This window comes from Oncorhynchus mykiss, chromosome 2 (genome assembly GCF_013265735.2).
Source record: "Oncorhynchus mykiss isolate Arlee chromosome 2, USDA_OmykA_1.1, whole genome shotgun sequence".
Taxonomy (NCBI): Eukaryota; Metazoa; Chordata; class Actinopteri; order Salmoniformes; family Salmonidae; genus Oncorhynchus; species Oncorhynchus mykiss.
Genome location: NC_048566.1, coordinates 30,222,608 through 30,250,115, shown reverse-complemented (window position 1 = coordinate 30,250,115; position 27,508 = coordinate 30,222,608). Strand labels below are relative to the sequence as shown.

Below are 27,508 nucleotides of genomic sequence, written 5' to 3'. Positions count from 1 at the left end.
TGTCACCCATTGAGCACGTTTGGGATGCTCTGGATAGGTACAACAGCGTGTTCCAGTTCCCACCAATATCCAACAACTTCGTACAGCCATTGAAGAGGAGTGGGACAACATTCCACATGCCACTATCAACAGCCTGATCAACTCTATGTCAAGCAGATGTGCCTTGCTGCATGAGGCAAATGGTGGTCACACCAAATACTGACTGGTTTTCTGATCTACGCCCTTACTTTTTTTTAAGGTATCAATGACCACCAGATGCACGTCTGTATTCCCAGTCATGTGAAATCCATAGATTAGGGACTAATTCATTTATTTAAATTGACTGATTCCTTATATGAACTGTAACTCAGTAAAATCTTTGAAATTGTTGCATGTTGAGTTCATTTTTTGTTCAGTATACATGCATTGACTTAATAGACATTTAGTTCATGGTCAGGTAAAAAAATATATAAATTACTTGCAAATGACTCACCGGTTTGGTGGCTGCACCTGCTGCGATAGCCAACTTTCCAACCAGCGCGCAGATGTAATGATTGTCCTGTGCTTTTCACGTCTTCCCACGGTTTAGTCGGAAAAACTATAGTATAATAGCCGTTTTAATTATAGGTTTACCAGTCTTCCTGATATATATTTACATTTAACTTTGTCCAATTAATAAAAATAAATGCAGACCATCCGAATTCCTCAAACGTCTACAGGTAAGGTGCCATGTGTCACTTGATATCGAGAAGGAAACCCGTTTGATATTTTGTTTGTCTCGCTCTGTGTATGAGTCGCCACTCCCACGATAATGCTTGGCTAGCCGTAAGTGTTGTAGCCTGTTACTCAGTTTCGCTAGACATGGCTGTTTACGCATCTCCTCTCACCTTTATGTACTGTATGTGTGGGTGTTCATGCGTGCGAATTACAAATATACTGAACACCTTGAACACTTATTATATTATGCACCGTTAATTTTAATGGTTGCCTAATTCCAAACTCACCTCTCTTGCATGCTCGAGTGCGTCTGTTTGTGAATCCTCTATGGCAACGGGCATGTGCTCTGTAGGATGCACATTGGAAGGAGAGAGGGCATGGGCAGATTCAGGAATTTACAGTGTGTGAAAGCTCTTTATTTCCTTGGCCCAATCTCTCCAAGAATGCTGCTGACTCCTTGGATCCTGCTCATCTTGGAAGGGCCAACTACTCAACCCCGTTTCAAAACCTCTATACCCTTGTATAAACCCAGAGGAAAATGGCAACAATTCCTCACGCTTCCATAAGAATATGAGGTTGACAGCCTGGAACCAATTTAGAACATTTAGAAAAATAACTGAAAGACTGAAGTTTGTAGGCCTCACTTCTTCTAATCCATTTGTCTGTTACAATGAACTTTTACAATAATTGTGATAGGTTCGCAGTGGTCAAGTTAGATACAGGTTGCAGTTCACTGACTATCTTGACCTCATCATGTGCCACAGAAACTGATAACTCAACCAGTGCAAGTAGTCTGCTGTCTTTAAAAAATTGTGTGCTTTCAAAGTAACAAATGTGTATATACTGTAATAGCTTTAACATCATAGACTAACATTTTCTTATTCACCATCACACAATTCACAAAACATGGTTGTTGTCAGTATTAAACTCTCATTATTACATATAAAAAAAGCCTACACCACATAAAGTAGCTTTCCCTTTCAAAAACGACTATAAAATTGACCTTTGACATAAGCCAAAGATAGTTGAAATGTTCAATAAAGTATATTGAAGATGAAGTTTGATAAGGCTTTTAAGGGCCCTACACACTAAGACTACATTACATGTCAGTGCCAAACACTATCAAACACGGCTGTAGCTGTGTACAGTACAGTAGCTCTGTATAAACTTATATCTACATTCTGACACAAATGATGTATCCACTTAAAGGCAGAATTAGAAAAACAGGCCTTCTATTTCCAATTGTATGGCTTGTATAGTTCCCTAATTTCATGTGAAACACTCAATTAACATTTGAGTTACCAAGTACTTTTTCTAGTTAATTGTATGAAATGCAAATGTCTCAAACTCAAATAAAAATGAGTTTGGAATAGTCTTGACCTTTGACAGGCATACAGCAGTCAAAAATATCGGAACATGTGGCGGAGGCTAAATAATAACCACATAATATTGTAAGGCATAATAATTGCAACCGAGGTTAGCTATAAGTGTGACAAACTCTATCCCGTGCACCAAAACAAAAGTTTTGGCATTTTCAGAAAATAAATGTGTCAAACTTAAAAGGCACAGGCAAATGCATAAAAGGCACAGGCAAATACATAAAAGGCACAGGCAAATGCATAAAAGGCACAGGCAAATACATAAAAGGCACAGGCAAATACATAAAAGGCACAGGCAAATACATAAAAGGCACAGGCAAATGCATAAAAGGCACAGGCAAATACATAAAAGGCACAGGCAAATACATAAAAGGCACAGGCAAATACATAAAAGGCACAGGCAAATACATAAAAGGCACAGGCAAATACATAAAAGGCACAGGCAAATACATAAAAGGCACAGGCAAATGCATAAAAGGCACAGGCAAATGCATAAAAGGCACAGGCAAATGCATAAAAGGCACAGGCAAATACATAAAAGGCACAGGCAAATGCATAAAAGGCACAGGCAAATGCATAAAAGGCACAGGCAAATGCATAAAAGGCACAGGCAAATGCATAAAAGGCACAGGCAAATGCATAAAAGGCACAGGCAAATGCATAAAAGGCACAGGCAAATGCATAAAAGGCACAGGCAAATACATAAAAGGCACAGGCAAATGCATAAAAGGCACAGGCAAATGCATAAAAGGCACAGGCAAATGCATAAAAGGCACAGGCAAATGCATAAAAGGCACAGGCAAATGCATAAAAGGCACAGGCAAATGCATAAAAGGCACAGGCAAATGCATAAAAGGCACAGGCAAATGCATAAAAGGCACAGGCAAATGCATAAAAGGCACAGGCAAATGCATAAAAGGCACAGGCAAATGCATAAAAGGCACAGGCAAATACATAAAAGGCACAGGCAAATGCTAGGTCAAATGGGGGTGAAGTGTAACAGAAGCAGTTTGGTAAACTACAGTGGTTTGATCAGGAACCGTGTCTGAGACATTAAGATTCAACTCTGTGGACTAACACTGGCTTTAGGCACCTGCACATCACGGGTTCGTTACTCGTATTGTCACTGGCATAGTCAGTCATTCTGTAACTCAGACTATTGTTGACTGGTGCACTCACAAAAGGCTTCTCTCCGTTTCCCCATGGTGGGATGGATAGTGGTGGTCTGAGGCTGTGTTAGTGACCCCAGTGGTCTTCTTTAGGAACTGCTGCTGAGTCTGCGGCGAATGAGAGAAGCAGGCTTGGTCTCCGTGTCCTCCTGGTCGCTCTCACACTGCCTCTGACAAGGGGACAATTGCAGAGATATTCAGACATAAGCATATCAACAGCCTCATCGATATGTTGATATTGAGAGTATAATAAAGGGATTTATAACAGTTAAATAAAGGGATTGTAACATTATGATGAAATATGGGTGCAATATTTAATTGTAGTTTTCCTGTTTTTGTTCTTTCCCTGGCATATAAATGATTAGTGTATTACGATTTATTAAAATTGGTGTTATTGATTGCCCAGACGGTACACACAGCTAGTTATATAGGTCTTAGCCAGACTTTAAGAACAGGGCAGAAGCCAGCATGTCCCCTGGTCAAGACCCAGTCCTTTATGCTCTCTCTTACCAGTTCTGGGTCCACCTGGGACCTGCTTTTACACTGCAACTGCAGGCGAAATAATCTGTTACACGCCCACACCATGTTATATGACATCTACAGAGAAAGAAAGGGGGAGGATTTAAAAAGGGCATTGAAAGAGAAGGCGTCCACAGAAAAGCAGGACTTTGGAAAGAAAAAGGCAAATATGATGCAATACAATGTCCAGACCAGCAGGTGTCCCCCTCTCACCAATATTGTAGGACTACTGCTGCACACTAATGCAAGGTAGGAGAAAAGGTAGGAGAAAAGAAGAGGAAGCTACTTTGGAGTATTGAGATGCACTACTGGGCCTCACCTTCCATTTCCTTTTGGCGTTGAACTTCTTGAAGCTTTTCATGTTGATGGACGATCGACTTCTGTTATCCACCTGTTTGCGTGTGAGGGGCTGATAAACAAGGAATTAACGTGCTATTTTAATAGACGCTTTATCCAAAGTGACATGCAGTTCACAGCTTTTCAGTGTGAATCATACTCACAACTCAAACCTTCAGCACAATAATGTGCTTATGTTGGGTTTATGTATTGAAGTTACCCCAATCAAATCACAATTTTCTCTTCTCTCACCTTGATCCAAGGGTGTACTAGACATTCATCCGCTGTCATTCTCTCTCTGTAGGAGGGACACACATCATTAAGTAATAGACTGTTGCATAGTATACAGAGGTTATAGACAATAACCATATCAATGAAACTAATACATTTAATGAGTGATCGTTTGTTTACATTGGGTCTTTGACCAGCAGTTTCTCAATGAAGTCTTTGGCCATGGCGCTGGTCTGGGTGAAATAGTTCTCTTCAAACTCATAGATCATCCCCACGATATTCTTTAGTGTCTCCTCGTCATTATCTCCTTGAAAGGGGGACAAACCACTCAACCTGTAGAATAGGGGGGTATTAAAGAATATGTGTAGCTACCAGAGGAGGCTGGTGGGCAGAGCTATAGGAGGACAGGCTCATTGTAATGGCTGCAATGTAATAAATGGCATGGGAGTCAAACGTGGTTTCATGGTTGATACCGTTCCATTTATTTCATTACAGACATTACAATTAGCCGGTCCTCCTATAGCTCCTCCCACCAGCCTCCACTGGTAGCTACGGTATGTAAATTTCAAATTGTCCACTTGTTTTGCATACTCACAATATGTAGGTTATCACACCAATACTCCTGGAGAGAAGAGAAGAGAGATATGAGTGACTTTGTGTGCACAAAACGATTTACCCTGATAGTCAAGGCAGCTGGGACATTTTGTTTGGTTTTTCTAATGAATAACATTGTAGTAATGGTTACCAAATGTCGGCTGCCTCGCTCAGGGGTTCGTAGTTAATCACCTCAGGGGCTGGGAAGAAAATGGAAAGGGAGAAGGGGGAGAGAGAGAGAAAGTGAGAGATAATGAGATACACATAATACAATCCAGCCTTAACCAGAAAAACAGCGTGTGTGTGTAACAGAGGAAAATAACTGACAGTAAAAGAGAGAGACCTCTTTTGTAAGGACTTGAGAATACAATAGAGGAGAGTAACTTCCTTTTGTCACAACAGTCACTGTGTCATTGTGTTTGGGAAACACTGGGTGATGCTAACACTGCTGTTGCACAATATAATGGCATTCTCTAACGATGAATAATAATGAATAAATGCTCTAAGGACGTCATTGTAAATAAGAATTTGTTCTCAACTCACTTACCTAGTTAAATAAATAAAAATATATAAATCCTAAAATCTTACAGTAGAACACATGAAAATGTGCAACTAGTTGGGGAATGAGTGGGTTATGGTAGAACCCATGGCCCAACAATAATACCCATGCAACCCTCCTGCCCTCTCTTAAAGTAATCATTCCGTTACACTCTTTGTGTTGGCGACTCAGGTTGCATCACGTATATCTGGCCTGTTGAAACTTCTCACTTAGTCACACATCTCTCTCTCACTACCCCCAGAGCCCCACCACACGCTCTGATGTCACATCCTGTCCACAACCACACTACTACCCCTTGGAAACTGTCTCCATGGAAACCTCAGCACCTTTCTAGAGGCTCATGCTAAATAAAAACTAAAACAGACAGGAAGACACACTGTACACACATCAAACATACACACCATAATCACACACTAACAAAATGCTCACACAACATGAGACACATACTGACTGACACAATTTCCACCAAACAAACACAGACCGTAAACGTGGAATGTTCCACTTACCGATGTACTGTGGGGTTCCAGATAGGCTCCTGTACTCCTCCCCCTGTTTGAGGCGATGGGCCAGTCCAAAGTCAATGATCTTGATGTGGGAGTGTGGCATCGTCTTGTCAGCCAGCATGATGTTCTCTGGCTAAATGGAAAACAGAGAATGTTACACACACAATGCCAAATCCTGATGGAATGAAAAACAGCCCAAATGGGTTTAGGCAAGGGGCAACAGAGTCAGGAAACGGGAAACCAGTCCCACCTAATTCATGGTACGGGGAAGCACTGCTTTCTATCAGCTCTATTTCTATTCCTGTGTGTCTCACCTTGAGGTCAAAGTGGGCAATGTTCTTAGTGTGCATAAAGCCCACTCCCATGAGGATCTGCTTCAAGAACTCTATGGCCTCCTCCTCAGACAGGCTCTCCTTCTCTGCTATGAAATCAAACAGCTCCCCACCACTGATACTAGAGCAGAGAGAGGGAGGAGGGGGGGCAGTGAGAAAGAAGTGGTAAAAAAAAGTAGATAGAATTAAGTAGACGTAAGTTTGTCAGGAGAATATCTTCATCACATACAGATGTAGGATCTTAATTTGATCACTCTGTTGCAGGAGACATTTAAAACTTGTAATATATTTGAGGTTTAAAAGGCTTCTGAAGTTTGTATTTTCTATTTTGAAATTTCAGACTTGATTTTCCCTTAGGAATAATGTATCAACCCCTACACAAATGTCCATTAATAATTCCAAAATAATTCACATTTCTTGTTGCTGCAGGATTATTTCCCTGCTGTAGCAAGCTGGCTCAAATTAAGATCCTACATCTGTCGACTTATAATAACCAGACCAAGTTATGAAAATGGCATCTCATTCCTATTAAAGTTACTTGAAAGTGAATCAGCCTAAAAGTGCAGCACCAGTTTGTTTGGTTGCAGTTGTGAGTGTGTCTGTATTTGGGGGGGCTATTGTTCAGTTATATGAACAAGTTTTGAGTTGTCTGTCTGGCCTGGACTATTAGATCAATGCTAGTAATGACAGGAGGATTAGATGGGCTGACGGGACCAAGTGCTTCTCATTGTGTTCCCATTAAACAGGGTGGGAGTGAGAGTGGTGCTCTACGCAACTATTTCCATCCCACCTGCTGTGGGCTGAGGGGGAAGACAGACAGATAGACAGAGACCAGCAGAGGTCTCCCCCTCCCTCCATCTGTCCCCACTTGACTCACAGCTCCACGATGAGCACCACCTCGGCGCGACTCTCAAACACATCCCTGAGGGCCATGACGTTGGCGTGCTGCAGGCTCTGCAGTATCTCCACCTCCTTCTCCACACTCTTCCTCTCCAGGCCCAGGCGGCTACTGGCGCTCCGACGCAGCTTCAGGAACTTCCCCGCCCAGTGGACCTTGGACGCCCGCTCCAGCACCGCACGCACTTGCCCAAAGTGACCACTAGAGGGGGGCAGAGAGGGATGATATCGTAGGAAACGTTTGCATTGTGCTCTATATTACGCTGAACTACTCCTGTGATGCTAATAGGCCTAAAGCTAGTTTGAATGTGAGATTAGAGTGAGTAACTGAGAGAGGGGCATTGCACCTTTCTAGTACTATTTACTTAGCAGTGTATTCCTAGCATTATATGTAAATTAAGTGAAATTCAAATGAACATCAATTCATGTCTAGCGCTGTTCCATTCTCTACTCCAAACCTTCTCACTCACCTGCCAAGCACCTCTCCAATCTCATAGTAGTCCTCCACATTCTGCAGCTTAATCAGAGCCATGGTCTTGTTCTTTTTCCCTCTTCCCCCTCCTCACACTATTTTTCTGGTTGTTTTCCAGAGCTACTGCACTCTGTAGAAGTGAGGGAAGAAAGAGGGATGACAGAACAGATTTGGAAAGGTAAACTAAAATGTATTTCAAATATAGAAGCAAGTAAGTAACCAGACAGCATCAGGAACCATGGAAGAATGCCGGGACAATAAACAGTACTCTGTGTGTAGATATAATTATGACAAGCGTATAACAGCAGATAAACTAATGGAAACAAACATGGACATAAATTGAAAAAAGGCACACACACGCACACCAACCCACACAACCATGGTCGCTGGCAGATGTTTTGGGTTGGCATAGGGGGAGGGGGGTGTGGAGCGATTTAAAATAAATGTATTTATCATCATCCATACTTTGCGCAACTATGCACACAAGAAAACAGCCAACCCCAATGATTTGTATCACGTTACAGTTTTTTTCAATCCCTTTGATGAGATTTTCACAAGTATGTCACAACGGTTAGTACACAACTCAAAACAGATCCTCAAAACGGAAGTTGTTTCACAACTCTAAGTACTTTTTCAATTGACTTGATTCAATATCAAGTGCTGAAGATTTGCACAGTAGCACGATTGAAATCTAGGCCACAATTCAATTTGTATCGCAAAAGTTCAGCGCTATAGCGCGATTGAAATTGATAGGTAATTTCTGATTGAGGCGACATATGCAGCGTTTACCGTGAATACAGTCTCCCCGAATGCGGGAACAGTGCCTTTAATTTTAAATCACGCTATAGCAATTTGATCGCAAATGGGATAGAAATCAAGGACATTTTCAGTAAATGTTTATGGGTAGTGCCAGTTTATTGCCTAATGTGAAAACAGTGTAATATTGTCACGCCCTGACCTTAGAGAGCATTTTATTTCTCTATTTGGTTAGGTCAGGGTGTGATGTGGGGTGGGCATTCTATGTTTTGTATTTCTGTGTGTTTGGCCGAGTGTGGTTCCCAATCAGAGGCAGCTGTCTATCGCTGTCTCTGATTGGGAATCATACTTAGGCAGCCTGTTTTGCCACCTTAGTTGTGGGTAGTTGTCTGTGTTAGTGGCCTGTATAGCCCTAGGAAGCTGCACGTTCGTTTCTTGTTTTGTTGGCGACATTCTTAATAAAGGAAAATATACGCTCAGCACACTGCACCTTGGTCCGGTCATTTCCCTGACGATGTTCGTGACAAATATACTGTCATTGACAGTACTGTAGCCTATTACATTCAAAGGACAATTGTGCATCTTGCATTTATTTCTATTAGATTAACTGTTAGTCAAAACAACTACATTGAGAAGATATCATGATGCGTTTTGGTGATTTAAATCAAGGTTCTCATGGTATTTCACAGTACAATTATATGTTGGATCAATGGTTGTGTGGTGAAAGTCTACAAACTAAATGAATACAAAATATAAGGTTTTGAATATAAGATGTTGCTGTTTTACAAGTCTTACCAGTTTGGAGTTTTTTACTAAGAGTTTAGAAAATTCACCATATATTTGTGAAAAGATCACCAAAGCGATTGGAAGGGAAAAAAACGGTCAATAGACAACTACACCTCTTCCTTGCATTTCATGTGTGTGTTTGATGGTCAGTCCTGCATGAACACTGATAACTTGGAACAAAAGCAGGCACTGACTGCGCCCTTATCCGGATGTTTTATATAGAACAGACATTTTCTGCTGTGTGTGTGTGTATATGTTTGATGACATCACCTTGCATGAGGTATGGAAGTTGTTTATGAATGGTAGTGGTTAATAGAGATGTTATTACGTCACCTTAATGAATGCTGAACAAATGTTCCACTATGGCTTGTTAATTTAGCAACGAAAACCAAATAATTATTCTTTACACACAACCACCAACACACATCCTTCCCTGCTGATGCTGGAGCACAAAGGCATGCTCTGTATCTGTAAATATTTACATGTCACCGGAAATAACATTCATTTATCAGTGAACGCCCCAATGTGCTGTCAGCACACACACACTAACTAGCCAGGGGCCAAAGTGTTCTGCTTAACCACAACACAGATGAGAATACTTCTGTGAAAAAGAGAAAGACAAAGAGGTGTGTCCATATGCCCTGTGCATGTACAGTATGTGACCTGTATGCAGGGTCTAGGGGTTTCTACTGTGTGTGAGTGATGCATGGCATGATAACAGGTTCCAATCAATAGTCGGATAATAAATCAATGTACTCCTCACACTCAGTCATGGCAAGTTCTATCACTACATATCAAATTGTATTTGTCACATGTGCTGAATACAACTGGTGTAGACTTTCCCGTGAAATACTTGTTTATGAGCCCTTCCCAACGATGCAGAGTTTAAAGATATTAATAATAACTAAAGAGTAACACAAGAGGAAGAAATGAAAATATACAAGAATGGAGCTATATACAGGGAGTACCAGTACCAGATCAATGTGGAGCTATATACAGGGAGTACCAGTACCAGATCAATGTGGAGCTATATACAGGGAGTACCAGTACCAGATCAATGTGGAGCTATATACAGGGAGTACCAGTACCAGATCAATGTGGAGGTATATACAGGGAGTACCAGTACCATATCAATGTGGAGCTATATACAGGGAGTATCAGTATCAATATCAGATCAATGTGGAGCTTTATACAGGGAGTATCAGTATCAATATCAGATCAATGTGGAGCTATATACAGGGAGTACCAGTACCATATCAATGTGGAGCTATACACAGAGAGTATCAGTATCAGATCAATGTGGAGCTATATACAGGGAGTACCAGTACCAGATCAATGTGGAGCTATATACAGGGAGTACCAGTACCAGATCAATGTACAGTAGCAGAGTGAAAAGTCTATGGCAAATTGGGCCTTCCTCTGACACCGCCTGATATAAAGGTCCTGGGTGGCAGGGAGCTCAGCCCCAGTGATGTACTGGGCTGTTCACAGCACCCTCTGTAGCGCTTTGCTGACATTTACATACCAAGCGGTGATGCAGCCAGTCAAGATGCTCTCGATGGTGCAGCTGTAGAACTTTTTGAGGATCCGAGGGCCCATGCGAAATCTTTACCGCCTCCGGGGGGGAAAAGGCGCTGCCGTGCCCTCTTCACGACTGTGGGGTGTGGACCATGTTAAGTCCTTAGTAATGTGGACGCCGAAGAACTGGAAGCTCTCGACCCCGCTCTACAATAGCCCCGTTGATGTGGATGGGGGCGTACTCTCCCCTCTTTCTCCTATAGTCCATGATCAGCTCCTTGGTCTTACTGAAGGTGAGGGAGAGGTTGTTGTCCTAGCACCACACTGGTACGTCTCTGACCTCCTCCCTGTAGGCTGACTCATCGCCATCTGTCATCAGGCCTACCACCGCCGTGTCATCAGAAAACTTGATGTTGAAGGTCATCGTGGCAAAGGTGTTGTTGCCTACCCTCACAACCTGGTGCCGGCACGTCAGGAAGTCCAGGATCCAGTTGCAGAGGGACAGGTTCAGTTCCAGGGTCCCTAACTTGGTGATGAGCTTGGAGGGGACTATGGTGTTGAAGGCTGAGCTGTAGTCTAGGAACAGCATTCTCACGTAGTTATTTCCCCCTTTGTCCAGGTGGGAGAGGTCAGTGTGAAGTGCAATTGAGATTGTGTCTTCTGTGGATCTGTTGGGGCAGTATACAAATTGGAGCGGGTCTAGGGAGTCTGGGATTATGTTGTTGATGTGTGTCATGACCAGCCTTTCAAAGCACTTCATAATTACAGTAATTTAGGCAATGGTGGTCAGCTCGAAACATGTTGGGATGACAGACTGGGATAAAGAGATATTAAAAATGTCTGTGAAGACGCTTGCCAGCTGGTCTGTGCATGATTGGAGAACGCGCCCTGGTATTATGTCTGGCAGGCGGCCTTGTGATTGTTAACCCCGTGCTCACATGGGCCATGGAGTGCAAGATCACACAGTAATCCTAAAAACAGGGGCTTTCATGCAAGGCACCATGTTATATTCCCTCAAAGCGAGCATAAAAGGCATTTTGCTCGTTTGTGAGTTCTGCATCGCTGGGCAACTCATTCCTGGATTTCCTTTTGTAATCCATTATCGTCAACAAGCCCTGCCACATAAAATGAGAGTTGGAGCCGGTGTAATAGGATTCCTACTATATTGTTCTTTTGCATGTTTGATGTCTCGTCAGAGGTCATATCGGCCTTTCTTGTATGCGTCCATGTCCGTGTCCCGTTCCTTGTAAGCGTTAACTCTGGCCTTTAGCCCAGTGAGAATATTGCCTGTAATTCAGCACCCCCAAACACCTTCCTGCGGCTATGGGCTTTTCTGTCTATGTGTGTGTATCTGCGTGTTGTGTGTGTGTGTGCGTGAGCTCGCACCTGTGCGTTTATCTGTCTAAATGTCTTTCTGACAATATGCATTGATGCAAATTGGGAAAAATATGGGAAAAAAAAACAGGATGTGTGTGTCTGTGTGGTGTGCATGCATGCATGTGTGAAATGACAACGTGTCTGTATGTGTGCTAGTTTGAAAAGAGAAGAGTCTGTGATGACAGGGTGTTTGTGTCTTTGTTGCAAGACAATGGCAGGATATGTGACATGTTGTAACGTCTGCTTCCAACTCACACTCTCAAACACGTAGATCGCCTGAACGCAGCTCACTTTCCAGCCCACTTTCCAGCTCACACTCTCAAACACCTAGATCTCCTGAACGCAGCTCACTCTCCAGATCCCAAGCACCTGGATTCTGATCACCTGTTCACACACCTGCATGTCATTATCACACACTATTTAGTTCAGTTCTTCCCTATCATTGGGAAGTGTTATTTGTTTTGTGACACACTTCTATTCTGAGCTCTGTCCTCCCCCAGTCCAACATTACTTTAAGACATGAAGGTCAGTCAATCGGGAAAACTTCAAGAACTTTGAAAGTTTCTTCAAGTGCAGTCACAATAACCATCAAGCGCTATGATGAAACTGGCCCTCATGAGGACTGTCACATGAAAGGAAGACCCAGAGTTACCACTGCTGCAGAGGATAAGTTCATTAGAGTTAAATGCACCTCAGATTGCAGCCCAAATAAATGCTTCACAGAGTTCAAGTATCAGACATCAACTGTTCAGAGGAGACTGCGTGAATCAGGCCTTCATGGTCGAATTGGCTGCAAAGAAACCACTAAAGGACACCAATAATAAGAAGATACTTTCTCGGACCAAGAAACACGAGCAATGGACATTAGGGGGGTGGAAATCTGTCCTTGGTCTGGTGAGTCCAAATTTGAGATTTCCGGTTCCAACTGCCATGTCTTTGCGAGACAGTGTAGATGAACAGATGCTCTCCCCATGTGTGGTTCCCACCGTGAAGCATGGAGGAGGAGGTGTGCTGGTGTGGGGGTGCTTTGCTGGTGACAGTCTGATTTATTTAGAATTCAAGGCACACTTAACCAGCATGGTTACCACAGCATTCTGCAGCGATATGCCATCCCATCTGGTTTACGCGTAGTGGGACTATCATTTATTTTTCAACAGGACAATGACCCAAAACACGCCTCCAGGCTGTATACGGGCTATTTGACCAAGGAGAGTGATGGAGTGCTGCATCAGATGACCTCCACAAACACCTGACCTCAACCCAATTGAGATGGTTTGGGATGAGTTGGACCGCAGAGTGAAGGAAAAGCAGCCAACAAGTGCTCAGCATTTGTGGGAACTCCTTCAAGACTGTTTGAAAAGCATTCAAGGTGAAGCTGTTTGAGAGAATCCCTAGAGTGTGCAAAGCTGTCATCAAGGCAATGGGCGGCTACTTTGAATTATCTCAAATGTAAAATATATTTTGATTTGGTTTTTTGGTTATTACATGATTCCATATGTGTTATTTCATAGTTTTGAGGTAGTCACCCGTAATGCATTTCAATTAACAGGTGTGCCTTAAAGTTAATTTGTATGTGAACTTGTGACTGTGTGCGTGTGACTCTGTGTATGTGCATGTGTATTTGACTGCATATCATATGCATAACCCATTCTGGTCCACTAGACTACTGTAACACTATTAAAATGTCTACTCCAGTACATCCATTGTCAAGGACTGACCGTCCAAATGGAAAACATATACAGATGCTGTATCTTAATTTGAGCCAGTTTCACACAACAGGAAAATAATCCTGGAGCAACAGGAAATGTGAATTGTTATGTGGATTATAATCAATGGACATTTTTTATGTAGGGGTTGATACCACAGGAGGCTGCTGAGGGGAGGACGGCTAATAATAATGTCTGGAACGAAGCAAATGGAATGGCATCAAACACATGGAAACCATGTGTTTGATCTATTTGATACCATTCCACTAATTCCACTCAAGCCATTACCACGAGCCTGTCCTCCCCAAATAAGTTTCAACCAACCTTCTGTGGTTGATTACATTTTCCATTAAGGCAAATCAAGTCTGAAATGTTTAAGTGGAAATTACAAACTTTAGAAGCCTTTCTAAGCATTGAATACACTACATGTTTGCATTTCCTGTTGTCCAGGAACATTCCTGCAACAACAGGATGATCAAATTAAGATATGGCATCTGTATAGCCCCAAAGATTAGGACACAGATAGGGTATCACCAAATCTATGTTCCACAAGACAACTAGAAAAAGAGAGAAAGAGACGGAGAGAGAGAGATTGAGAGATGCTGCATGAATGAGAAGTGGGTTATATATATCAAACAATAGTGAGAATTTACATGAAGAAGGGGAGGGGATGCTTTGGCCACTTGTGTGTGAAAGAGTCTAACGTGGCATCATCCATTCAAGCCTGCAACAAGTGACAATGGAAAAGTTGATGCGTAATTTGTGACATTGTAACTGCTGCGTCCATGGGTTTTGTATACAATATGACATTACACAACCCTAAATAACAAAAGAAATAGCCAACGTCGCTTGATCTCCATCAGTTGGAACCAACAGACAGACGAGAGGGAAATGGCTCCTCATAAATAGGCCTATTCAAATAAACGGATTTTGGGTTTGAGGAAAAAGGTCTGTAGGCGGTGGTTATAGTTAAAACTACTCACCCAAATAAATTCACGATAATCTCGGGCGCCGCTCTGATGTGAGGTTGGTCGTGTCACAACTTTCTACTTCTTCACCTGTGTAGTAGGCTTTACGAACTCCCGAATTTAAAGTAAATTTGTCTCCCTTGAAATTAAATAATTAGGTTGTGCCGTATTCTGACAGCAACCGGTTTCCGTACCGGGGAGAGAGTAGTAGCCAGACTAGTTCGACGGCTCCCTTTATTTCAATGCTCTTTGGTTACCCAAGCCTACAGGGGAGCTAGAGATACGCGACATACACCATGGCAAGCCCTCGCATACTTTTACATTTTTGAAACCACATCAATATTCCTGTAGACTATAAAAGGTGCCTGTTGTGGCCCTGAATCAATCCACTGATTAGTCTAGTACAATCCAATTTCTTGGATATGTTGCGTGCAATTTGCAAATAGGCCTACTGCACAGTACACTGGAGATGTAGCCTATTGTGTGATGTGGTTTAAAAAAAGTACCCTAAAGGCAAGGTTGGGTAGGGAACTTTCTAAATGTAATCCGTTAGTTACTTGTTACCTGTCCAACATTGTAATCAATAACGTAATTTTTGATTACCCAAACTCAGTAACTTAATCTAATTAGGCTACTTTCAGTTACTTTTAGATTACCATTAAGAGACATTAGAAGAAGACCAAAAGGATCCATCAAACACATTTGGTGTGTCATCATAGTGGTGTCTCTGACTTTTGGTCAGATGATCACATACACGAACACTAGATGACTGATAGGGGCGCTGTGTTGAAGCCACCATGCCTCCATCTTGGACCCCCACCATTGAGAAAAATATTTTGGAAGCTAAAGAAATGCATTTATTAATGTCTACATTCGTTTTTGCCTAATTTATTCTATTACACACACATTAATACATCAATAAGGCCACTTTAATAACGTTTACATATCTTGCATTACTCATCTCATATGTATATACTGGATTCTATACTATCTTTAGCATTTTAGCCTATGCCGCTCTAACATTGCTCATCCATATATTTATATATTCTTATTGCAATCCTTTACTTAGATTTGTGTGTATTGGGTATTTGTTGTGTAATTGTTAGATAATACTTGTTAGATATTGCTGCACTGTCGGAACTAGAAGCACAAGCATTTCGCTACACTCGCAATAACAGTTTCTACTCATTTCACACCTGATTTATTTAATAAAAGACAAATCTCAATAGGTGGTCGAGGTAAGTAAAGACATGACACAAGTGGGGGGGTGGACCTTTCCTCTTTTCTTCTCTACTGCTGCTCTATTGTTCCTCAAGCAAGTGGGAGGCCAATGACATCATGGATTCCCATCAGACCAACTCCTTGATTTTTTTTAAATATTTTTTTTACCCCTTTCAGTGATATCCAATTGGTTGTTACAGTCTTGTCCCATCGCTGCAACTCCCGTACGGAATCGGGAGAGGCGAACGTCGAGAGCCGTACGTCCTCCGAAACACAACCCTGCCAAGCCGCACTGCTTCTTGACACACTGCCCGCTTAACCCAGAAGCCAGCCGCACCAATGTGTCAGAGGAATCACCATACATCTGGCGACCGAAGTCAGCGTGAATGCCCTTGACCTGCCATAAGGGGTTGCTAGAGCGGGATGGGACAATGACATCCTGGCCGGCCAAACCCTCCCCTAACCCGGACGACACTGGGCCAATTGTGCGCCGCGTCATGTGTCTCCCGGTCGCTACCGGTTGCGACACAGCCCGGGATCAAACCCGCGTCTGTAGTGATGCCTCAGGAACAGCGATGCAGTGCCTTAGACTGCTGCACCACTAATTATTTTTTCCCCTTTAGTGTGTGTACTTTCTGTAATTATACTTGGGATGTTGCTTTTCAACAGTAAACGTTTTTTTTTAAATCCCTGTAGGACATCTTTAAAGTATAATTTTTAGAGATGACTAATGTTACTATCTGGCTTTCATACCATCATGGCCACCTAATCATCCCCAGCTTCCAATTGGCTCATTTATCCCCCTCCATGACCTTTAACTATTCCCCAGCTCATTGCTGTAAAATGAGAACATGTTCTCAGTCAATTTACCTAGTAAAATAAGGGTTAAATAAAATAGAAAATGAAATAATGTCCCCACAATAACAAAAAATAAAACATTTAATTTAAATACTTTAGAATTCCATTCATTCCTATATAGGGCTGCTCTTACAGGGCAGTGCCAATATGGCCCGAACAGTTGCTTCAAAGCCTTTCAATGGCCAATACATAATATCAGCAATCCAGGGTTTATATACATCATTTGTTCACACTTGCTCAGGTGGAACAAACTTACACTTGTGCATTTTTTTCAGTGCATCATTTCTGAATTGAAAAGTAATCCAAGAAGTAATCATCTAGTTTTTCAAAAGTATCTGTAATCTGATTATTGTTATGTCTCGTGGGTTTCATAACCACGTGTTTATAACAACTCAATAATGGTGATAAGGAAAACGGAATTCAGTTCAACAATTTATATGAACGTGCTCATCTCAACACACATTACCCATGATGCTCTGCGTATACAACTACGGTGCAAATAGTACAACTCTAATACAAAACAATTACAATATTTTTGCAGTTAACGTCACTGATAAATTATTGTTTTTTTGTAATCAGATTACATGTAACTGATGATGTAATCAATTACTCCTCAACCCTGCCTACAGGTAGGCTAGGCCTAAAATATCCCGGGCTGTTCTCTAGGACCTCAGCTCTGTCTATAATCAACTCTCTCGGAAACCGTTTCATTGCACCAAATAAGGAGAAAGAGGAGAGGTGAAATCTACAAGCCAACCCTCCACTAGGAAAATAAACAAAAGCTGTTATAAAAGTGTCGTTCCTGGATGGAAGTGCTTGACAAACATAAGAGGATGCGCACTGTGGTAGAGTAGACTGTATGCTTCCCAAGTTGAGAGAATGCAATTTCATCATTGACACAGTGCCCAAATGGAATTGTGTGAGTCTTTCAGGTATTATAGCCTATTCAGAAGAATAGTCAGTATGGTTTCTACTCCACAGCACCACACATGAACATTAGTATTCCCAGTATATGACCAAATTACCTTGATTTTGGAACAGGCCCCTCTGTGCACTGCTATAATGTGTAGCCTGTAAATTTTATCAGAAATCGCATGGCATTTAATTAATTAATCTTACCTTTCATAACACTCATACCAGACAACTTTTTTCTGCAAGCCTTGAGTCGAGACACGGGTCAAACAATGATTTAAATATACACTAGATGACTGACAGGGGGCACTGTTTTGAAGACACCGTGCCTCCATCTTGGGACTCTACCATCATTGTACATTTTTTGGGGGGAGCTATAGAAATCAAATCAAAGTTTAATTGTCACGTGCGCCGAATACAGTATATACAATAAAATACAGTGAAATGCTTACTTACAGGTTCTAACCAATAGTGCAAAAAATGTGTTTGGTGAACAATAGGTAAGTAAAGAAAGAAAACAACAGTAAAAAGAAAGGCTATATACAGTAGCGAGGCTATAAAAGTATAGAGGCTACATACAGACATCGGTTAGTCAGGCTGATTGAGGTAGTATGTACATGTAGATATGGGTAAAGTGACTATGCATATGATGAACAGAGATTAGCAGTAGCGTAAAAGAGGGGTTGGTGGGTGGCGGGACACAATGCAGATAGTCTGTTTAGCCAATGTGCGGGAGCACTGGTTGGTCGGCCCAAATGAGGTAGTATGTACATGAATGTATAGATAAAGTGATTATGCATATAAGATAAACAGAGAGGAGCAGCAGCGTAAAAGAGGGGTTGGGGGGGGAACACAATGCAAATAGTCCGGGTAGCCATTTGTGATCATTCCTGTTCAGGAGTCTTATGGCTTGGGGGTAAAAACTGTTGAGAAGCCTTTTTGTCCTAGACTTGGCACTCCGGTACCGCTTGCCATGCGGTAGTAGAGAGAGCAGTCAATGACTGGGGTGGCTGGGGTCTTTGACAATTTTTAGGGCCTTCCTCTGACAACACCTGGTGTAGAGGTCCTGGATGGCAGGCAGCTTAACCCCAGTGATGTACTGGGCCATACGCACTACCCTCTGTAGTGCCTTGCGGTCAGAGGCCGAGCAATTGCCGTACCAGGCAGTGATGCAACCAGTCAGAATGCTCTCAATGTTTCAGCTGTAAAACCTTTTGAGGATCTAAGAACCCAAGCCAAATCTTTTTAGTTTCCTGAGGGAGAATAGGCTTTGTCGTGCCCTCTTCACGACTGTCTTGGTATGTTTGGACCATTCTAGTTTGTTGTTGATGTGGACACCAAGGAACTTGAAGCTCTCAACCTGCTCCACTACAGCCCTGTCGATGAGAATGGGGGTGTGCTTGGTCCTCCTTTTCCTGTAGTCCACAATCATCTCCTTAGTCTTGGTTACATTGAGGGATAGGTTGTTATTCTGGCATCACCCGGCCAAGTCTCTGACCTCCTCTCTATGGGCTGTCTCGTCATTGTCAGTGATCAGGCCTACCACTGTTGTGTCGTCAGCAAACTTAATGATGATGTTGGAGTCGTGCCTGGCCATGTAGTCGTGGGTGAACAGGGAGTACTGGAGGGCACGCACCCCTGTGGAGCTCCAGTGTTGAGGGTCAGCGTGGCAGATGTGTTGCTACCTACCCTCACCACCTGGGGGCGGCCCGTCAGGAAGACCAGGATCCAGTTGCAGAGGGAGGTGTTTAGTCCCAGGATCCTTAGCTTAGTGATAAGCTTTGAGGGCACCATGGTGTTGAACACTGAGCTGTAGTCCAATGAACAGCATTCTCACATACGTGTTCCTTTTGTCCAGGTGGGAAAGGGCAGTGTGGAGTGCAATAGAGATAGCATCATCTGTGGATCTGTTTGAGCGGTATGCAAATTAGGGTGGGTCTAGGGTCTCTGGGATAATGGTGTTGATGTGAGCCATTACCAACCTTTCAAAGCACTTCATGGCTACGGACGTGAGTGCTACGGGTCTGTAGTTATTTAGGCAGGTTGCCTATGTGTTCTTGGGCACAGGGACTATGGTGGTCTGCTTGAAACATGTTCGTGTTACAGACTCAATCAGAGACATGTTGAACATGTCAGTGAAGACACCTGCCAGTTGGTCAGCACATGCCCGGAGCACACGTCCTGGTAATCAGTCTGGCCCCCAGCCTTGTGTATGTTGACCTGTTTAAAGGTCTTACTCACGTCGGCTACGGAGAGCGTGATCACAAAGTTGTCCGGAACAGCTGATGCTCTCATGCATGCCTCATTGTCACTTGCATAGAAGTGATTTAGCTCGTCTGGTAGGCTCGTGTCACTGGGCAGCTCGTGGCTGTGCTTCCCTTTGTAGTCTGTAATAGTTTGCAAGCCCTGCCACATAAGACGAGCGTCGGAGCCGGTGTAGTATGATTCAATCTTAGCCCTGTATTGACAATTTGCCTGTTTGATGGTTCGTCGCAGGGCAGAGCAGGATTTCTTGTAAGCTTCCGGGTTAGAGTCCCGCACTTTGAAGCGGCAGCTCTACCCTTTAGCTCAGTGCGAATGTTGCCTGTAACCTATGGCTTCTGGTTGGGGTATGTACAGTCATGGCCAAAAGTTTTGAGAATGACAAATATTAGTTTTCACAAAGTCTGCTGCCTCAGTTTGTATGATGGCAAGTTGCATATACTCCAGAATGTTATGAAGAGTGATCAGATGAATTACAATTAATTACAAAGTGGCTGGGGGGGGGAATTTTACCCCCTTTTCTTCCCAATTTCGTGGTATCCAATTGTTAGTAGCTACTATCTTGTCTCATCGCTACAACTCCCGTACGGGCTCGGGAGAGACGAAGGTCGAAAGTCATGCATCCTCCGATACACAACCCAACCAAGCCACACTGCTTCTTAACACCGCACGCATCCAACCCGGAAGCCAATTAATTGTAATTCATCTGATCACTCTTCTTAACATTCTGGAATAAACTTTAATAAATTGACCGCACTCAGTCAGCTGTTTAAGGAAATAAGCAAACAGGAAACCCCTCACCCAGAGGCGGCGCTCCTACTGGCCGGAGACTTTAATGCAGGGAAACTTAAATCAGTTCTACCAAATTTCTATCAACATGTTAAATGTGCAACCAGAGGGAAAAAAAATCTAGGTCACTGTACTCCACACGCAGAGATGCGTACAAAGCTCTCTCTCGCCCTCCATTTGGTAAATCTGACCACAACTCTATCTTTAAATGCTAGGCAACTAAATATATAACATCTACTGAGGATATATGATAGGCCTCTTGTCGATAACACCAACATGTTGATTTCTCTGTTAATCTATACTTCATTCCGTCAGTGACAGGGCTGTGTTTCAACCAATATTGCTTTTGGAAATAGATCCAAGAAAGGGTAACCAACAAAGTGAGATAAGATAGTAAAATAGTTAAGATTGGTGTGTACTATGCAATAACAACCACATAACACGAAACAAAACATTTACTGTATGCTATATCCACAATTTCTCACTAATTATTTTCACCCCAAGAAAGTCACATATAAATAAATATAAGACTACTTGAAATACACATGTTGCTGTTTTTTTTGTACATTAAATTATTAAATAATTCAATTATTAAAGGGTGTTTCTAAAAGACATTAAAGGACAAGTACGATAGGACCTAAATATTCCTATCGTACTTTCCCTTTAATGTTTTTTTAGGAACATACCCTTTAATAATTTACCTGGCCACACCTGAATTTCCACCCACTGAAAAGCAGTTGCACAATAACAATAGAAGTGGAAAAACGATGTAAGAGACATTCAATAAAATCCCCAAACTCGTTGTTTGATAAACCCTGAGGTTGGGTGAGTTTTACATTTTTATATATTTTCATTTGTATTTTCCAGCTTTGTATAGCTAGCAGTCTTCTTACGTGAGTCGGAAAGTCCAACATTTTATCTAGTGCGCTGGTATGAGAAACTTCCGTGTTGTGATATGGAGTGCGCTTTGAAGGTCTGCGTACTACGTTTGTCTGGAAATTGAACACATTCGGGGAACTTTACAACGCTATTTGTATGTCAACAATATTTTATTTTGTGATTTTATATTGCAAGCGTATTTTCTTTGGTATTCATGCGTAAATAGGGCCTTTTATTTTCTTAGACTACTCAAACAGCACAGGCCATAATGAGATGCATTGGGCGGAGCTTTGTTGCAACGGACAGGGAGGGAATCTACTTGTTTTATCGTACTTGGCTTACCTTACCTGTCGTGGAAAAATTTCAACCTTAGGGACTATTGTTTGATGATTAATGACACTAGAATGCTGTCTGGAGTTACAGCTTATCGGTTTTGGGGCATCATCTCTTGCGTGGGAAGACATGTATGACCTACAGAATGTGCACTCTATAAAATGTACTTTACTTTGTAGGTGAAGAGCTGTTTATCATCAAACCAATAGAACTGGGACACAAAGAAGGAAACAGACAATGTGATGTGACTTCAGTCAAAGTAAAAACACTCAATCAAGCATAGACTCACTGACGAAGTCTGGAGACATTAAATACCTAAACATAAAACTATGTCTGAGATCCTACGGTCAAACCTGGAGCTGCTAGGAGACAGCCCCTCCAAAACCAGCGGGGTGACTGCTGAACCCCAAACCCCAACATGGGGGGCAGAGGGGGAGAAGGTGATTGAAGAATTGGAAAAGGGAAGGGAAGGAGTGGTGGAGGAAGACAACATGGTTAGCTCTGCTAAATTGGAGCCTACCACTCTGCAATGGCCGGGTGACAGGGATGTAGAGAAAGCAACAAAGAACGGAAGTGCATTGACTGTGAAAGAAGATACGGGAAGGGGAAAGGGAGATGACCCTGAGGGAGAGAGGAGGAGCGTGCACTCCATGTGCACCTCTCTTCAAGAAGGAGGAAGCCGGATGGAGAGCGAGAGAAGGCAGGGTTTGGGAGTGGAGAGAATGAGAATGGGGGAAGAATGGATGGAGAGAGAGGTGCAGCACCCAGGGCTGTGTAAGAGAGGGAAGAAGGTGCAGGTAGAGATAGAGGTGGAAGATGGTATGAACTCTTTGCCTGAGAAGGCAGCACAGGTCTTCAACCCATCTGTCACCATCTTACACTCCTCTAGTGCTCCGACATCTCCCAGAGAAAGGGAGCCATTCTGGGATGTGGACGCAGAGAAGAATCTCCTCCTCGTTCCCCAGGGAACCCCACATGATGGCTACTACCACGACTGGCCAGTGGAGGGGGGGTCCTCAAAATGTAAAGAGATGCACTAACATGTAATCTTTCTGTCTTTTAGCCTCCAACCTCTTTCTCTCTGTCTCCGTCTTTCTCTTTGCTCTTCTCTCCCTTGTTCATTCAGCCACTGTGGCTCTGCTCAAATAGATTTGCGAGTGCAAATTCATCCTTCCACGCCTCCCTTATTTTGTGGTAATCTGATCTAGAGGGTGGTAATGTTTCTGTAGCTTTCTTTTACTTCAGAGGGTAGAAAGACTAGTCTCTCCTTTCCTCTCCCCTCCAGATGGTTGTGACTGTGCCAACCGGGATGCTCTCAAAGTGGGGGTGTCTGTGTTCACTGCAGCTCTGATTTTCCCCCTCCTAGTGTGGGGGGGTTATGTCTTCCTGCCTTTTGATGCCCCACTGCTGGACAGTGCCCCCCTCAGGCTGGTCTACACACTGCGCTGCTCTGTCTTCGCTGTGGTGCCCATCATACTGGGTGAGTGGCTCATTGGTCATTCAGCATATGTTCTTTACCAGAATTATGCCAGTGTGAACAGCAAGGTGGGTTGAACAACAACACTAACATCACAAGCTAACGCTTGTGTTGTCCTCCCAGGCTGGTTGGTGCTGGGTGTCTCCAGGATGCGGTTGGGGAATGTGAAGCCGTTGTGTGAGGTGGAGGCCAGGGAGGTGGGTGTGCACCGGCGCTATGTGGATGACTCCGTCAATCTCTTCCTGCTCTACTTCCTGCAGCTGGCCGTAATGGCGCCCTACCTGAGCCAGGACCTGCTCAAACTGGTGCCCCTGCTCACTATTATCTTCGCCTTTGGCAGGTAAAGAAACAATGCAACACTTTTTTTTTTATTTTGTCACATAACCCAGAGAGTTGCAGTGAAATCTGTTGTCCAATTTCCATGCCCAGTCAGTCATAACCCTATATGACATGTGATCTCAATATAAGGCAGTCTGGGCAGACTATAGAAATGACTGCATCTGTCTAATGTCCATCTCTCCTCTGTGCCAACAGGCTGATGTACTGGGTGGCAGCTGCACTGGGCAGCAGTGTTCGGGGCTTTGGCTTCGGTCTGTCCTTCCTGCCCACCGTGGCCATGCTGGGTGCCAATCTCTACTTCATCTTCACCATGGACGCTGGGGGCACCATCTTCGCCCAGGATGTGGTTCACCAACAAGACCAACCCCCAGCCTCCCGCCAGAGGTTCTGGGGATAGGGGAATGGAGTAAAGACCGAAGGAATGAAAAGGATGGGGAAGAGGGACAGGATTTGTTTTACCTACTGGTGGAATTTAACTTTCAAAGGGTTACTATGTAAACGGTAGTGGATCGTGCTAGTGTGTTTAAACCACACTGATGATGTGTAGAATAGACTGGGCAGTGGTAGTCAGTGATAGAGCATGTACAAACCGTTATTGGAGAAAGGCTGTCTACGTAATAATTCATTTTGCATGGCATTATACCGTCACTTTAGTGAAACAGTAGAATGTATTCTGTAGAAGATCTGCTAATTGACAGCATGACAGTTAAGTACCATGGAATCATTTTGAAATCACAATTGTCTCGCTGCAAATAGTTTGTAGATCCACACAGAATTGTGCTACTTGGGGAAGTTTTGAAAATAACCAAACCACTGTTTTCCTCATCTAGCTAGGCCTGCTGCAGACAAATAGTTTGCTGAACTATACTGTTTGGTTTGACAAGCATATCTGTACTTGAGGCATCCTGTAATCTACTGTATTGCATTTGGTTATGAATCTGGTATTTCAAGCTAATAACAATTGCCTTTACATTTGGGACATTTATAGAGAAACTGAGACTTGCTCTAGACCTATTAGTCAATTTCCTCTTGAAAATGTTCAATATAACCAATCATAAAATCATGTTCTGTGAAAAAGTAATCGACTACTGAGTGGACATTTTGTCTCATCTTCATGACTGTATGAAGGACGTCCCCACATAAGCAATGTCATAACAGCTAACAAATAATCGATTTAGTATAAAGATTTTGACATTGAGAACCATTTCACAATTGGAGAATGTGGATTGCATGGCATTTTGTGCCTCCCCCCCCCAAAATGGCAGTGACCTTATAGAAATCCAACCAGTCCAACAAGTGCCTTTGTCTCTGAAAACGAATCCTTTCACAATACAGCACAGTCCTCTAAGGGTGATTGTGAATAGAGTTGTTACTGTATTTTAAAATGTTATGTATGAAATCAGATTTTTACAGTGTCGGCATCTACTTTATAATCAACTACGCTGATTTCTTTCTACATTTCAAGGTACACTTCAGCTAATTACGGTCTGAAACAAAGTGTAGAGTCTATTTAATGTCTATCATATTTTAAAATAATTTATGACTCAATGATCAATTATACTTAACAAGTGATGTTTTTATTGGCCTTTCATTTGTGAAGCTGACATTTATTGGTTTGAAAGCCTTTTAGTGACCAATAAAAATTAACAAGCATTTAAGGTAGACCTTTGTGCATTACAGTTGTTTGAAATGGGCACCTGTTTTCAGACTGTTATTGCTGTGTTCGTAACCAAGTGGAAGGTGGTATTTATCACAAACGACTGAGAGAAAACCACTTGAACACCCCTCCAACTCGTAATTACTAGTGGAAAACCATAGAGATCGTTAGAGGACGCAACATTGTATCGGTCAGATTTTGGCTTTGTGAGAGCATGCACTGTGCCATTGAGGCCATCTCCATTTTGAAAAAGTACATTTTCTTCTACTACTACGAGTTGGTAAACAAACTGAAAGGGTGCATACATGCCACTTGGAGTGTGTTGTTTGAACAGGTATAAAGCCAAGTTGGGGGATTTACTGCCACCTGCAGTTATGGAATGTTTGCTCACAAGTAATTAATTGGCTGATCCCTCCTGATGACCTGGATGGAAATATACACTGCTCAAAAAAATAAAGGGAACACTAAAATAACACATCCTAGATCTGAATGAATGAAATATTCTTATTAAATACTTTTTTCTTTACATAGTTGAATGTGCTGACAACAAAATCACACATTATCAATGGAAATCAAATTTATCAACCTATGGAGGTCTGGATTTGGAGTCACACTCAAAATTAAAGTGGAAAACCACACTACAGGCTGATCCAACTTTGATATAATGTCCTTAAAACAAGTCAAAATGAGGCTCAGAAGTGTGTGTGGCCTCCACGTGCCTGTATGACATCCCTACAACGCCTGGGCATGCTCCTGATGAGGTGGCGGATGGTCTCCTGAGGGATCTCCTCCCAGACCTGGACTAAAGCATCCGCCAACTCCTGGACAGTCTGTGGTGCAACGTGGCGTTGGTGGATGGAGCGAGACATGATGTCCCAGATGTGCTGAATTGGATTCAGGTCTGGGGGAACGGGCGGGCCAGTCTATAGCATCAATGCCTTCCTCTTGCAGGAACTGCTGACACACTCCAGCCACATGAGGTCTAGCATTGTCTTGCATTAGGAGGAACCCAGGGCCAACCGCACCAGCATATGGTTTCACAAGGGGTCTGAGGATCTCATCTCGGTACCTAATGGCAGTCAGGCTACCTCTGGCGAGCACATGGAGGGCTGTGCGGCCCCCCAAAGAAATGCCACCCTACACAATGACTGACCCACCGCCAAACCGGTCATGCTGGAGGATGTAGCAGGCAGCAGAACGTTCTCCACGGCGTCTCCAGACTCTGTCACGTCTGTCACATGTGTTCAGTGTGAACCTGCTTTCATCTGTGAAGGGCGCCAGTGGCGAATTTGCCAATCTTGGTGTTCTCTGGCAAATGCCAAACGTCCTGCACGGTGTTGGGCTGTAAGCACAACCCCCACCTGTGGACGTCGGGCCCTCATACCACCCTCATGGAGTCTGTTTCTGATCGTTTGAGCAGACACATGCACCTTTGTGGCCTGCTGGAGGTCATTTATCAGGGCTCTGGCAGTGCTCCCCCTGCTCCTCCTTGCACAAAGGCGGAGGTAGCGCTCCTACTGCTGGGTTGTTGCCCTCCTACGACCTCCTCCACGTCTCCTGATGTACTGGCCTGTCTCCTGGTAGCGCCTCCATGCTCTGGACACTACGCTGACAGACACATCAAACCTTCTTGCCACAGCTCGCATTGATGTGCCATCCTGGATGAGCTGCACTACCTGAGCTACTTGTGTGGGTTGTAGACTCCGTCTCATGCTACCACTAGAGAGAAAGCACCGCCAGCATTCAAAAGTGACCAAAACATCAGCCAGGAAGCATAGGAACTGAGAAGTGGTCTGTGGTCACCACCTGCAGAACCACTCCTTTATTGGGGGTGTCTTGCTAATTGCCTATAATTTCCACCTGTTGTCTATTCTATTTGCACAACAGCATGTGAAATTAATTTGTCAATCAGTGTTGCTTCTTAAGTGGACAGTTTGATTTCACAGAAGTGTGATTGACTTGGAGTTACATTGTGTTGTTTAA

The 27,508-nt window shown here is 43.1% G+C and overlaps 2 protein-coding genes across 7 annotated transcripts; one reads left to right on the top strand and one right to left on the bottom strand.

The window, feature by feature from the left end:
* The first annotated feature begins 470 nt into the window (after nt 1-470).
* tmem79b (transmembrane protein 79b) lies at nt 471-25,530 on the top strand. 6 transcript variants are annotated; one of them, XM_021558164.2, is made up of 5 exons: nt 471-698; nt 22,232-23,075; nt 23,338-23,532; nt 23,653-23,869; nt 24,064-25,530. In XM_021558164.2, the coding sequence occupies exons 2-5, from the start codon at nt 22,382-22,384 to the stop codon at nt 24,263-24,265; spliced, it is 1,308 nt and encodes a 435-aa protein (XP_021413839.1). In that variant the 5' UTR covers nt 471-698; nt 22,232-22,381; the 3' UTR covers nt 24,266-25,530. The 6 variants fall into 6 exon arrangements, with proteins under 6 accessions (XP_021413839.1, XP_036801060.1, XP_021413857.1 ...); XM_036945165.1 differs by lacking the exon at nt 22,232-23,075 and adding an exon at nt 7,806-7,865; XM_036945159.1 differs by lacking the exon at nt 471-698 and adding an exon at nt 21,517-21,665 and having other exon boundaries at nt 23,419-23,532.
* Nucleotides 802-15,596, bottom strand: LOC110486525 (death-associated protein kinase 2). Its single transcript, XM_021558196.2, has 12 exons — nt 14,814-15,596; nt 7,686-7,817; nt 7,196-7,417; nt 6,301-6,439; nt 5,990-6,119; nt 5,076-5,124; nt 4,926-4,952; nt 4,511-4,663; nt 4,352-4,397; nt 4,083-4,172; nt 3,755-3,841; nt 802-3,414 (listed from the first exon to the last, which is right to left on the bottom strand). Exons 2-12 carry the CDS (start codon nt 7,745-7,747, stop codon nt 3,334-3,336), a joined length of 1,086 nt encoding a protein of 361 aa, XP_021413871.2. The 5' UTR covers nt 7,748-7,817; nt 14,814-15,596; the 3' UTR covers nt 802-3,333.
* Nucleotides 25,531-27,508: the final 1,978 nt, after the last annotated feature.

Coding starts and splice junctions, on each gene's coding strand:
- LOC110486525 (XM_021558196.2), bottom strand. CDS start 7,747: ATGGCTCTGATTAAGCTGCAGAATGTGGAGGACTACTATGAGATTGGA. Junction 7,418..7,685: donor ATTGGAGAGGTGCTTGGCAG/GTGAGTGAGAAG, acceptor GCCCCCCTCTAG/TGGTCACTTTGGGCAAGTGC. Junction 4,664..4,925: donor GGTGTGATAACCTACATATT/GTGAGTATGCAA, acceptor CCTATTCTACAG/GTTGAGTGGTTTGTCCCCCT.
- tmem79b (XM_021558164.2), top strand. CDS start 22,382: ATGTCTGAGATCCTACGGTCAAACCTGGAGCTGCTAGGAGACAGCCCC. Junction 23,076..23,337: donor GGAGGGGGGGTCCTCAAAAT/GTAAAGAGATGC, acceptor TCTCCCCTCCAG/ATGGTTGTGACTGTGCCAAC. Junction 23,870..24,063: donor ATTATCTTCGCCTTTGGCAG/GTAAAGAAACAA, acceptor CTGTGCCAACAG/GCTGATGTACTGGGTGGCAG.